A 13,434-nucleotide genomic window follows, 5' to 3' on the forward strand; every position below is an offset into this window, starting at 1 on the left:
TGTATGATACTGTAATGGCAGATGCGTGACAGTGTGCATTCATGAAAACCCATAGGACAGTGCCGCACAGTGTGAAACTTTATGTAAACTGTGGACCTCAGTTAATAATACTACGTCGATATTGGTCCGTCAATCATAACGAGTATAACGCACTAATGCAAGATGGTAATAATAGGAGAAACTGTGTGCTGGGAGGAGAAGGGGTATATAGGAACATTATACTATACTTTCTGTTTAGTTTTTCTGTAAACCTAAAACCGCTCTAAAAAATAAAGTCTATTATTAAAAAAATGTTCAATTTAAAAAATTTCCATAGCCCTTCCTAATGCAGCGCAGAGTGGCATTGTCTACTCTCTAAGGTGAAAAAAAAAAAAAATTCTGTGCTTTACAGTCCCCAGGGTTGGCAGAAATAGCTTATGGAAGAGGAATGAAGGTGCACAACAGGGTAGATGAGGGTATTTTACAGTTTCCTGGGATTTGTTTGCCAGCTCTGCTGAGTTCTACAGGGAATATTCACTATTGTTTATTTGCAAGTGTTTGGAGGCTGTTACTGTGTGCTAGCAACATGGAAGGAGCTGGATTGTTTTTCAGTGTGTCTATGAATATATCCCTCAGTGTTCTAGAAAGTGTGACAGGAGTGGACTATTTCAGCTTTTTGATTCTGGAATCAAAATAGCAAGTTCCCTTTAGATCACAAATGATCAAAAAGACACAATATGGCTTATAGTAATTTGATGCAATACTACGGGGTGGAGGGGAAATCTCCTTTGCTTCTTAAATGCTTATTAAAATAATTCAATTAGCAATGCAAGAGAGAGAAACAGGATAAAATAATAACACAGAAAATTGAAATCAATAGATTTTTTTTGTCCATTAACCTTCTAGGAATACACATTCTATGTAATGTATTTATATATTACAAATAATGTTTTTAAACAAATTTTTTAATGGGACATTTTCAGGAAATAAAAATGCCCCAAAGCAGGCAGCCACTAGAAAATGCAAAGACAACAGTCTTTATATTATAGCAATGGAATCTCTCTTTACAGTTAAGGCTACAAAGTTTTTTCATAAGGAAACCAAAACAGGGATGCAGCTTTTCTCTTTCTCTCCTTTTCTGTTGCCAATTTGAGTCATTATAAACAGTTAAATGAAAATAGAGGAGCTAGAAAAAGGAATAGCATATTATTATGTTATTTTCTATAAGTTCTAAATTTCAAGCTATGGCATAAGTTTAATTTGGGGATCCCAAGACAAAAATTTGAGAAAATGTTTTTATCTCATTTTCCTCTTCCTAATGGCCACCAATATTAGCTGATTCCACCAATGTTTCTGAAATAACCACATGCCCTACTTGAATTCCATCCCTCTGGCCGCTTAGATTTACAATAGTTTTCTGGGGTATATTTGACAGGAATTAATTAACCTTTGTGATTGATACAGGAACAGGTGTGTGACCTGACCCAGGTCAATGAGGCAAAATATCAGGACTTTTCTTTGTGTACATTGTGCCAAAGATACTTTCTTTTCCTGCTGCAGGTAAGCACGGATGTATATTGCCCAGGAAAATGTTGGTATGTACTTGATAAAATGATAGAGCCAGATGTGGGGTGAAGCTTACCCCAAGAAAATCAGAGCAGAGGGAGAAAGAAACCTGGTCCTTAATGGCATACTTGAGCTGCCAGATGAAGACTTATCAAATCACCTCTGAACTTTTCAGTTATGTGAGGCAATAAATTCCCTTTAGTTCATTTCTGATTTTCTGCTATTTTCAACTAAAAGCATGCTAACTATGGTTATTCTCTTCAGATCTTCATCTCACTGATGTAGGTCCAAAAAGTCTATTAAGATTGGAATCAAGAAAGAGTAAAGAAGAATAGCCTAGAAGCCCAGCAGTGGGGGCCTCGAAGAGGAGAGGAAAAATAGAGCAGAAGTATAAAATATGGATATACCTCTGGCCAGACTCCTTTGGGCTCATAAGAAACATTCACTCCTTTTTAGCAAAACACAGTAATCATCACCCAAGTTGCTACAAGGAGTAGATGTGCAGCAAGAGCCATGAGGAACTTACCTACCCTCAATAATCAGTTGGTACAATCCATTATTACTAGTAAATTTATACCACAAGAGAGGAGATAAAAGAGACAAAAAGGGAAGAGGAGAAGGCACACAAAATAATTGACCAACTCTCAACTCTCTTTGCTTATTCTTCATACTTCCTTCTACTACCTTTAAGCCTAAATTTTCTCCCTCTTACTCTGTAAGGAACAGACAGTGAGTTAATAGTTGGCTTTGAGTGACCATCTAAAGGTCCTTTGTATCTCTGGGACCACAAGCACTGCATGAGAAATCTAGTGGTGTCTGGAGCAGGCTTGTACTGGTTCACAAGAGTCGATTGATAAATTTTCAGAAATTCTGTTAGCCAGTAGTTAAACTCAGTGAACATAACCACTATTAAAATTAAATTATATAAACTTAATAATAAGTTATATTAAAAAGAAAGCAATAAATACTCAAAAATATCACTTTCTAAATGTTTTACTCCTTTTTGCTATTATCTATGCTCTTGATGTTTTCTTATATCTATTATATCTGTATGGTGGAAATACTGTATAGTGTTGTATTACCACACATCTCTTCCCAACTCTGCATTCAGTTTCTCCTTGATGGTAGCTCAAAATTGGCCATGGCAAGAGTATTTATACCACAGAAATTGGCAAATTCTACAAACCAAGGCATTTTTCCCCCCAAAGAACCAGTTAAATATTCACTAGCAAACTGATAGAGACATAGGAACATTTTAAGTCAATATATTTTGCATAAACAAACAAACAATAAAAGACATAAACTAAATTCTCCAAGGTTTTTTTCCCCTTCCCTTCCAGTAGTTAAGTTTATGATGTAATTGGAGCTGGAGTTCCAGACCATCTGTGAGTTGGGAAATCTAATGTATGAACACTTTCATTTACTTAAACTTTCAGAGTGAAAAGAATGGTGTCAACTGAGCAGATAGAATCCAAGTTCAGCTGTTCCCTGCCCTTTATTGCAAACCTCTGTGCAGGGTCTTAACAGTGTGTTTAATCTGGATGCCTGATAAATGATATAACTTATTCAGGGTTCATATCCTTGCCCTGATGGATTAGAAGGTTGTCTTTGTGGCATTAGATCATCTATTGAAAATAATATTGCTAGGCATGCTTTCCTGTTAATGTCGTTTATAGTGATCCAGAATTTTCCATTTATTCTTTAAAGATTTTATAGGACTTAATCTATTATAGTTTGCTATTATTTTAAGGAAATAATGATTATTTTGGAATAAATATCTAATTATAAAAAACTATTACAATATAACTTTAGGGTCTTGACCATTATCAAATTAATTTCCACAAAAACCTCCACATTTTTCAATCTACTAGAAATGTTAAATAATTGTAATCAATATTCTTTCTCAGTAATGTCCTCAAATGTGCATTATTTTTGTAGCTAAATTAAGATTTAAAATCTTACATTAAAAAGTTCAAACTTTTGATTTTTGAATATACTTTCCTTCCACTTTAACCATATTACTATGAGTACTGGAAACCAAATGGAAAATTGCATTTTATTGGGAGAGTATCAGTGATCTTTGAAAATGTGATCAATTCCTTTTTCAAACCTTTCTTCAATATGCAGTCTTATGAGCAGACACTGAACCTAAATTCCTCCAAAAAACATTTTTTTTTCACATTTATTTCATAGGTTAACATTCTAAAACTTAGTCAACAAGGATTTATGTGTGCACAGGTAGTTCTGTATTTTTAATTTGTAATTTTGATCCTACCAAAGTTACATATTTAGTTAGATCAGTGAATCCAATTCATAGTTTGTAAAGATACCCACTTATAAATAATAGTAGTAAGACAAAAGATCTTTTAAAACTGTTTCGCCATGATTCACGGGCAGCTGCAATTCTGGTAAAATGGGCAAAACCACAGAAGGGGAGATAACTGAAATTGATTTGCTTTAGGGTGGTCCTATCAATTTACTTAAAAGCCTGATTGAAGCCAAGAGATTTTCTCTACACTTAACAGGACCCTTCTGCCTGTTTACAGACAGTTGGCCTGTGTAGATTGAATAATAGTCCATAAATATACATTATTGCATACTGCAACATGCATATATACATATTATATAAAAGTTAATAGTCCAGACTGTGGTTTTGAATAATACTTGAAAAGTCTACATTTGATTAAAGGTTTATTAGTAATCTTTAATAATTTTCTCTAGATTAAAAAGTTGATTTTGAAACTCATCTGGGATTCTATATTTTCCTATTTCATATCTCCTTGCCTTGATTTGAGTTCAAAAATTTACTGTTAATGTATTACCATTCAATAACTGTGTAAATCTATAAACATTTTAAAAATGAGATTACCAATGTATTGAATTATGCAAATTGAGTTACACAAACCAGTAATTCACCTAGTACTGTTTATAGGATGTATATCTAGAGCATATTAGAGTGAAAAAGGCAACAAAGAAATGATGTTCATCATTCTTCTAGGATGATAGAATATGGCAAGAATTAAACATTGTAATTTCAACTTTGTTATAAATTGGAATTTAGCCTAGTTCTCTGCTGCTACTTTGCTGGAGAGCATTATTAGAGGTTTAGAAATCTATGGCATGCTTAGAAAAATCCATGATTTCACAACATATTATTGCACACCAATTTTCAAGATAAAGCATGCTTTTTCTTCGGGTTATGAGAATGCTAATGTGAAATTTTAAACCAAAGAAAACTAACAAATTTGTACATTAAGCATTAGGTTAAGTTCTTTTTCTCCCCTAGACTTTTTACATTTGATCTGTAGTGTTTAAGTCCTTCCTGGTGTCCTCATTTTTATATTGATGACTTGATTAATTACAGTTTAAGATATGCTTATACAGGAAAAGTAAAAGGGGTCTTCACATTATCTTTTGTCTGAAAGTCAAGACATCATATCTATGCTTTTCAAAGTACCCCTGCAATTTGTGTTAATATTATCACTGCCTCTGTTATTGGTGGAAAAACTCAAATACACTGATGTTTGAGCACATAGCTCAATATATTAGAATCATGAAATTTTAGAATTAGATGACTCAACAGATCCAACCTCTTCATTTTCAGATGAGGTATCTGCTGTCTGGTCTGGAACTCAGGGCTCCTGGTACGATATCAACAACAGCACTCCATTTAGAACCTGGCTTCCTGTTTTCAGACCACAGACTAAACTCTTTTCCTGAAATCGCAAAAACAATCTGCTCAGTCCTCTTCTGTGTGCTGGGAAAAGCTGTTCACCAGTCATGAGGGAAAAAACAAACAAACAAAAAACATACCAAAAAAGCCCTCACAGAGCCCAGGTGCGAAAACCGTAGGGTGACTGAAACAACTGTAGTCTTTTTATTTCTGAAGCTCTTCTTCTAAACTGTCAGCAATATCTGTGCTTAAGATCAGGGGACAGCATACTCCCAGTTCTTAGATAATTTTAATTCCTATTCATTTTCCCCACCATTTCTAGACGGATGCCAGTTGCTCTAGAGTGCCTCTCCTTCCTCCATTCTCATTCCCCATTCTCTTTCTCTATAGACTTATTACTTCCTATTCTTTTATCCTTCCCTCTCTCTCTCTCTTCCTTCAGTAATCAGGTCTCAAATGAGTTACTGAGTGAGAGAGAAACATGATCACCACTGGAGAATATGTACAGCATCAGGAGTAAATAGCACAGGGCTGGTGGGCATGGAACCATTATAAGCCATCTTTTCTTGCCTCCACAACTAATTCATGACAGATAATGGCAAAGTACTTTGGTGTTTTTGTCTTTTAGAATAGCACTTGTTATACAGTTGCAACATGGCTCTGATATTTCTGTTTAGAGCTTCTGGGTTTTGCATCACAGTAGTAACACAAAACAGCTACTAATCATCATCTCTAGCACTTTTAACACTGATGTTGATGACCATGTTGATGCTCATCATGATATGATGCTGAGGATGGTCTGTCTGAAGGTATAGAGCCTTAGTGTTAGGAGATACTTTTTATTAATTACTTTTGCTTCTGGTACATTATTTGACACCAAATCATTATGGATCCATAATGAGTGAACAATTTGGCATATAGTTAGTAGAGGCTGTGAGTTATCTACATTTTTACTTGTGCTATCCAGTTCTATGTATTTTAGTCTATATGGGTAGGATTTCTCAGTAATTCTTTGAGGTTATTTCTCCTTCAGATTCAATGAGTGCTCTGATGAAAAACTCTCCTTTTTGATTCTTATATTTTCCTACTGATCATCTCAAGGCTCACCAGCTATAGTCTCTCTCCCCACAGCAAGAACTGGACTGAACTCCTAGCTCAGGTTTAGAAGACAACTCATTTAGCCATCTCATTGTCACATTTCATTCTCCTCCAGGCTAAATGTCTTTGAAAAGTGATATAAAAAATAAATGAATTATAATACTGAAAAAAAAAATCTTGATGCACAAGGGGAGAAGGGAGTGGGAGAAGAACTTCAAATAGCTTCTCTATTCATTTTTATAGAGGACAATCCAGTCCAAATTTTACTTAGCCTTAGAATTAAGATCAAAAGAGTTGCATGCTTTATCCTAAATTATCCAGGTTTTTGTTGGTGTGAAGTGTTTGAAAGTTTGGAGAATTATTCCCAGAAAGGTTTCTCTGCAGTCCATGTCTCATTTCTGCCTCCTTAGAAAAAATGATACTCCCCTAGCTCCAGATCTCTAAACACTATGTCATATACAAATAGTAAAGTTCCATGTAAGATGTCAGAGGAAATAAAAGAGGGAAATTATTTAAACTGCTTCCTAAAGTACTGCAGCTGTTTTATCTGAGATGAGTTAAGAAAGAAGTCTGTGATTATCCCTGTTATCTGTAGTACTTGACCTCCAAACAAAGGCAGAGCATGTGACTCCATTTAAGGGACTGGAAATCTTCCCGTGACTTGGGAGGGAGGGCTTCAGCAGACTTTACTTGGCCTGGACCTGTTGGTGGTGAGATTATAGTCTTGAGGGTTTTTTTCCCCTTGAGATATAATTGTACTTTTTCTTTATATTTCATAAAAAAACAAAAGTTATATTATAAAAAAAGGAAAAGATACTCTTACAGGTCTATGTCAGAAATAAGAGAGTAGAATCCAACACATGATTTAAACTGGGAATACATTAAAATGATGGATTGATTTATGATTATGATGCAATTAGAAAATGATAACTTATCCCAAGCCTAGTTTTAAGATAAATAATTTAGTCTCAAACTCAAGTGATTATCTGATTTTTTCCTTATTGATCAAGGAAACTATTAAAACAATTTCAAGTAAACTACATGAAGCAGGAAATACAAAGAAGTGCAAAAATGTAAAAGAAGCCTGAAATTTGGAACCTTGCATTGGTACAAATTTAGTTCTGGTGTCTGATTCAGAATTATTTTCACTTTATTCCAAGCTAGTTTGACATCATAGTAAAACATGGGTCTAAGTTGAATCCAGTATGGTGATTTTGTATTGCAAAAAAATAGAAAACAAAACTTAATAACAGAACCCTTTAGATATGACTGCATTGTGGGCGGAAGCATCTAACACAGTCTCTGATTGGTTCTATTCAGCTTGCTTTATGGAAGGTGAAATATGAAAATGCTATACTTATGCCTTTTCCCAGCTACCTGGTGAAAGATCTCATTGCTCTAGGCCTTAGTATTGTTCAGGTAAAAGGTCACATTCCTTGTTAATAGAAGGGAAATAAGGAGGTGCCCTGAAAACTCCACAAATATATTCTGGAATGGCTCAAATCAGCCCTTAAAACTATCTAGATATTCTACTTATTAACTTTTAAAATTGATGCTATCCTTTGCTCAATTTCCCTTATAACAATCAAAGTTGAATTTCCTTTATAACAGTCAAAATGCAATGGATAAAGCATTACTTTCTAGAATGTTTTGCTAGAACTTAGAGAAGAGAGTGGAATATCATCTTGCATCTAATTTATATTAAAATTTTTTTGAGTTATATGCTTGAGACTATAAGAAATCTATTTTCCTAGAAATTATAAATAGAAGTAGATTTCCACACAGAATATCTCGGTAAATCAGTTACTAAATATGAAGACTGGTTTCAGGGTTAAAGAAGTTCACAACGAATATAAATTTCAACTTAACACCTTTTTTTAAAAAAAAAAAAAAAGGACGCTAGAACAGATTTTGAATGTTTTATGTAATATAAGGTAAAAGAAATCAAGATAGATCTTGTGGGATGGACAGTGAAGACAAGATTGTATGAGACCTGTCCAAAAAAGAGAAAAAAAGATCTGAGAGTGGTGATATTAACTTATAACGTGAAATGTGAAAGGCAAGCCAAGTAGAATGTACATCAGCTGTCAGATTGCTTCATTCCTTTAGAGCAGTTGTTCATCTGAAAATAGCTTTCAAATGAGAAAGGATGACTACAAAAGGATTAGTTACCATAGGCTTTTATACACCCCCTAGAGCTCCAGGTTTGTTATGACAGAATAGCAAGAATTTAAAGGAAGTAAACTATAGAATATTAAATAACATCAGGAAGAGTCTACATTAATGCTGAGCTATATTATTGCTGTGAAGAGTTTTCACTGATACCATTTCCATGGATTTCCTTCATGATGGCTGATGCTTGCTGTTTCCTCTGCTTCACCATGGTATTATGTGATAGCATGATTTTTTTGTTCCCTCCCTGTGAAAAATAAAGGAACATTATTGAGGCAATGTCAAGAACTCATTTGGAGTGTTTTATAATCATCCTTTTGAGAGACAGCATGTTTGTTCTTTATTAAGAGTTTATTATTGCTTTCTACTGAAAGATTTTAATACCATTCCTTGTCTGGTGACAGAGCATGCTATTCATTGACAGGCAATGTCACAGTGAACAGAGGCTGTTTCTCAGAGTTTCCAGCCCAGTCTTATCTATATACTAGTACAATGATTATTGGGCAATGAGAAACAATGAAAGAGCTGGACTCCTTTCCCCTTCCTCTCTCTTTTCCACAGTTTATTTTAATCTGTCATTGTTTCCTTACTGGCCTTCATTTGTACCAACATCACAGTACATCAATTCCAGCAAATTGTAAGAATGAAGAAAGGACGCCAGATTAAACCAGAACTCTTTGGTGGTAGTATTTTAATATTGGCATCAACAGCTGTCCTTTAAAGCAAAGAAAGCCCATTAATGAGTCACAACTCTGAACTTCCTTGGACAACTGACTAATAGAACATTTTAGGAAACAGTATACTTACCTTGCTCTTAGACCGTGCTTTTCAGGAAGGATGAATCCTGATTTGTGGAGGAAAGACTGGAGATGGAATATGGATGGCACTTGGGCCCGATGGTTTTTATCCTTGAGCCTGGGATAGCATGGTCCCTAGCTCTGACTCAAACTGGGGACTGAGCCTTTCTGAAGAGACTGGCATCCAGCTGACATCAACTGACTATATATAGCACCAAATACTTCAGCTACTCATATCTTCCTGGCAAAAGGGAGGAACCAAGAAAGATTAGGTTCTCTCCATTGTGTTTCTAGTTTGTGAGATGTTTGAATGAACATACAGAAGGTTTTTATGGAGTACCTTCTGTTTGAAGAGATACTAGCCAAAAAAGATTTTTAAAACTTTTTAAGATGTAGCCCTTACATTACATCTTAATTGAGGTGGCAAAAGATACATATTGAATACGTCAATTAGAACAGAATGATAGATTATTAACAATTAACATGAAAGTATTGACCATAATATCTAAGGAGCTGCAAGAAGAAAGAAAGCAATATGGGGCAGATCAATAGTGCCATCCCTTAAGCAAGAGTGAGAACCTATAGTAAGTTCAGAAAAATGTGTTATATTTGAATGGTGAAGTGGGGGAGCATTCTGTAATGGGCCTTAGAGGTTGAGCCTTGAAGCTATCTGAGTAAAAGCTTAGACTCACAGCTGGGTCATGAGTCTTTCTGAAGAGACCCTGTAGAGAACAGTGCCTGCAAAGTTGACTGATCTCTGCAAGGTCTGGAGTCAAGGATTTCTGTTTGGGAATCAGGATAAGAAGTTGGAAAGGTAGGCCATGTTGGCCTCCTTGCTGGTCTTTGAACACAGAAGCATGTTCCCTCCCATATCCAGGCTTTGGCTCTTACTATTTCCCACTTCCTGGAACATGCTCTCCCCCTACCACTTGGCTTACTCATGCATTCAGGACTCCCCCCAACTATTGATTCCTCATAAAGTCCTTCACCAGTCACCCTGTCTAAAATATCACATGGGGCTTCCGTGGTGGCGCAGTGATTGAGAGTCCGCCTGCCAATGCAGGGGACACGGGTTCGTGTCCCGGTCTGGGAAGATCCCACATGCCGCGGAGGGGCTGGGCCCGTGAGCCATGGCCGCTGAGCCTGCGCGTCCGGAGCCTGTGCTCCGCAGCGGGAGAGACCACAGCAGTGAGAGGCCCGCGTACCGCAAAAAGAAAAAAATAAAATAAAAGATCACATGGTGCCACACTCTAATCCCTTACTCTGCTTTATTTTTTAAATATTTTTGTATTAGTTAAGATTAAAGTCGAATGGGAGTGACAGAAAACCCTAAAAACAGAAACTTCAAAAAGATGGAAGTTTGTTTTTCTCACACATAAATTTTGCCCAGAGGTAAATAATCTAGGGTTCATGTGATTGACATAATTATCAGGGGCGCAGCCAACTCTAACATTTTGCTTCATTGGCCCTAAAATGCAGCCCCTTGGGCTTAAATGATTGCTTCAGCTCTAGTCAGCATGCTCTTATTTCAGTCAGCAGGAAAAAAGAAAAAGTAATGAGAAAGGCAGCAGGAAAAAGAAAAAGAAAAAGTAATGAAGGTCTCCTTCAAACATGTCCTGATATTGCTCAGATCTCTTTTGTTTACATCCCTTTGGCAGAACTTAGTCACATAGCCAAACACAGCTCAAGAGATGTTGGGAAATGTAGATTTAATCTGGGTGGCCACGCCCAGTTAAATTCAGAGGTTAATTTACTGACAAAGAAGATAATGATTACTGGGTGACAACTCTCAGTTTTTGCCACAAGGGCATAACACTATTTTATCTATACCTATATCTATTTGTCTAGCTAGCTAGCTAGCTGTCATCCATCTATCAATCTATCTCTATCATCTATCTGGTATCTCTTTTTCCTATTGAACTTCATAAGACTTAGGCTTTATATCTTCAGCAGCAAGAATTGTAGACATTCAATATTCATTAAGTGAATGAATAAATGAGTGGGTTGGAGATTGTGGACTGCATGAGTTTGGAATTATTTTCCTGTTATGTCAAACACTTGGGGGGAAATAGAATTGTAATAAACAGTCAATTGAGTATAAGATGATGGTGGCTACTTAAGGGAGAAGTTGTTTTATATGCGACCAAAATAAGTGCCTGATCATAGGATTGACAGTTCAAGGTAGTAAATGGTAGGTGTAAGCTAACCTGTTGCAACTGCTTCTAAGTAAAAGTTTGCATTGAATTTATTAATTAGGTACCAGTGAGAAACATTTAGCCAAGCCAATGAATTTAAGTTCCCTCTCAAGATCTCTAAATTGCTTTTATATTCCTGGCTTAAGCATTTACAGTGGTGTGCTATTAGTAAAGTCTCTCAAACTCTTAGTTTTTTCGTCTGTAAAATGGAGGTTACAGTATCTACCACATAGAACCATGGACATTTTACATGTAACAATTTTAGAAATTCTTGTTACTTAATAAAAGTTTAGTAAGTGTTACTTTTTCCTTTTACTATTTTATTCCTGCAATATGGAAGAATTTAGAACCTTAGAATAATCAACTGCATTACTCAGTAAAAAATTAAAATATATTCAGAAAGACCATTTTCCTATTTGGTCACCTTTATATGTTCCCAATTTTGTGTTATATACAGTTCTATAGGTTGAAATGGTGTCCTCAAAAGACAATAATTGTTATGTTGATTTTGGTTTCCAAAATGAAAGATTATTTTAAAAGATTTTTAAAGTTTTGAAGAATAGAATAACTTACTTGTTTTTGTTTATTTCTGAATTATACCAAAAATTGTTTTGCCTTATATTTTAAGCTCGTTTATACATACCTCTGATAGCTTTCTGGTTTTTGAGTTATTATTTGTTCTCAAAAGAAGAAAGAATTAGTCACTGGTATCATAGCTTTAAAACAATGTATACTATCCATTTGCTTCATGACACAACAGTTAAATTTTTTTTTAACATTTATTTATTTATTTTTGGCTGCGTTGGGTCTTCGTTGATGCGCATGGGCTTTCTCTAGTTGCGGCGAGTGGGGGCTACTCTTCGTTGTGGTGCGCAGGCTTCTCATTGCAGTGGCTTCTCTTGTTGCGGAGCACAGGCTCTAGGCACACAGGCTTCAGTAGTTGTGGCGCACAGGCTCAGTAATTGTGGCTCGCGGACTCTAGAGCGCAGGCTTCAGTAATTGTGGTGCACGGGCTCAGTAGTTGTGACTCAGGAACTTAGTTGCTCCGCGGCATATGGGATCTTCCCCGACCAGGACTCGAACCCATGTCCCCTGCATTGGCAGGCGCATTCTTAACCACTGTGCCACCAGGGAAGTCCCAACAGCTAAATTTTAAAAAGAACTTTAATGGTTATTATACAGCATTTTCAGATGGTCCATTCTGAAAGTCAGTGCCTTTCAATTTTAAATCAAGTCGCAGTTAACATATTTCTGTTTCATCTACACAGAGGTCTGGCTCTAGATTAAACTCCCCTCCAGTTTGTCATGTTACAGTCTTTCTTTGGCTGTAGCCCCCACCCTCGCACCTCTAAGACCCAGGACTGCCCTCCTCCCTGTGTCCTCTCCACACCCACACATCCTGTACACTAGAGAAGAATCTCTCCTACCCCCAGGGTCTCAGTACCTACACTGGTCCTACTAATCATTCCTGTCCTTGAAGTGTCTCCCTAACCCCAAATGAAACAGAGTAGGACTTTATTTTCCCCCCAAGGCCCTAAGTATTTTAAACTAATTGATGCTAAAGATAATGACAGGACCTTTTACTGTAGGCAGAATAATGGGATTCTAATGATGGAACCTGGTGCCTTAGGAGGCTAGTGACATGAAGTTTTTGGCAGAGCTTTTCAACACCCCTATAACCAAATCATTTCCATTTCTGGGCCTGCTGAAGTTGCATTTCCAACTCTTTTACCACTTGCTAAAAGAGAAAAAAAGAATAAATAAGGTGAATTTTACTCCCAATAAACCACCTAACAAAAATCCACACCATTAGGACCCATGAAAGGCAACTTTATTCAGCCAGTGGTAAACATGAGCCCTTTAGCCAAGTGGTAAACAATGTCTACATTGATATTCCTTTGACTGGGCACTTGTTTTTTAATCCTGTGTTTCTCCTTGTCCCATTTTGAGTCTA

At 36.3% G+C, this 13,434-nt stretch overlaps 1 protein-coding gene and 1 long non-coding RNA gene across 2 annotated transcripts in view; one reads left to right on the forward strand and one right to left on the reverse strand.

The window, feature by feature from the left end:
• Positions 1 to 8,717, reverse strand: part of MYOZ2 (myozenin 2) — a 34,196-nt gene extending 25,479 nt beyond the window's left edge. Inside the window, exon 1 of the mRNA XM_022596432.3 lies at positions 8,642 to 8,717. Within this exon, the coding sequence (XP_022452140.1) occupies positions 8,642 to 8,717 (76 nt within the window). The remainder of the gene's footprint in view (positions 1 to 8,641) is intronic.
• The window catches only part of LOC111186158 (uncharacterized), a 73,418-nt gene that overhangs the window by 43,306 nt on the left and 16,678 nt on the right, over positions 1 to 13,434 (forward strand). Inside the window, exon 3 of the long non-coding RNA XR_002647771.3 lies at positions 1 to 13,434. This exon is cut by the window's left edge and continues 13,586 nt beyond it; it is cut by the window's right edge and continues 16,678 nt beyond it. This is a non-coding gene — a long non-coding RNA (uncharacterized LOC111186158).

Source organism: Delphinapterus leucas, chromosome 5 (assembly GCF_059928025.1).
Source record: "Delphinapterus leucas isolate spDelLeu-1000000601 "Yukka" chromosome 5, BTC_Dleu_Yukka2, whole genome shotgun sequence".
NCBI classification, from domain to species: Eukaryota; Metazoa; Chordata; class Mammalia; order Artiodactyla; family Monodontidae; genus Delphinapterus; species Delphinapterus leucas.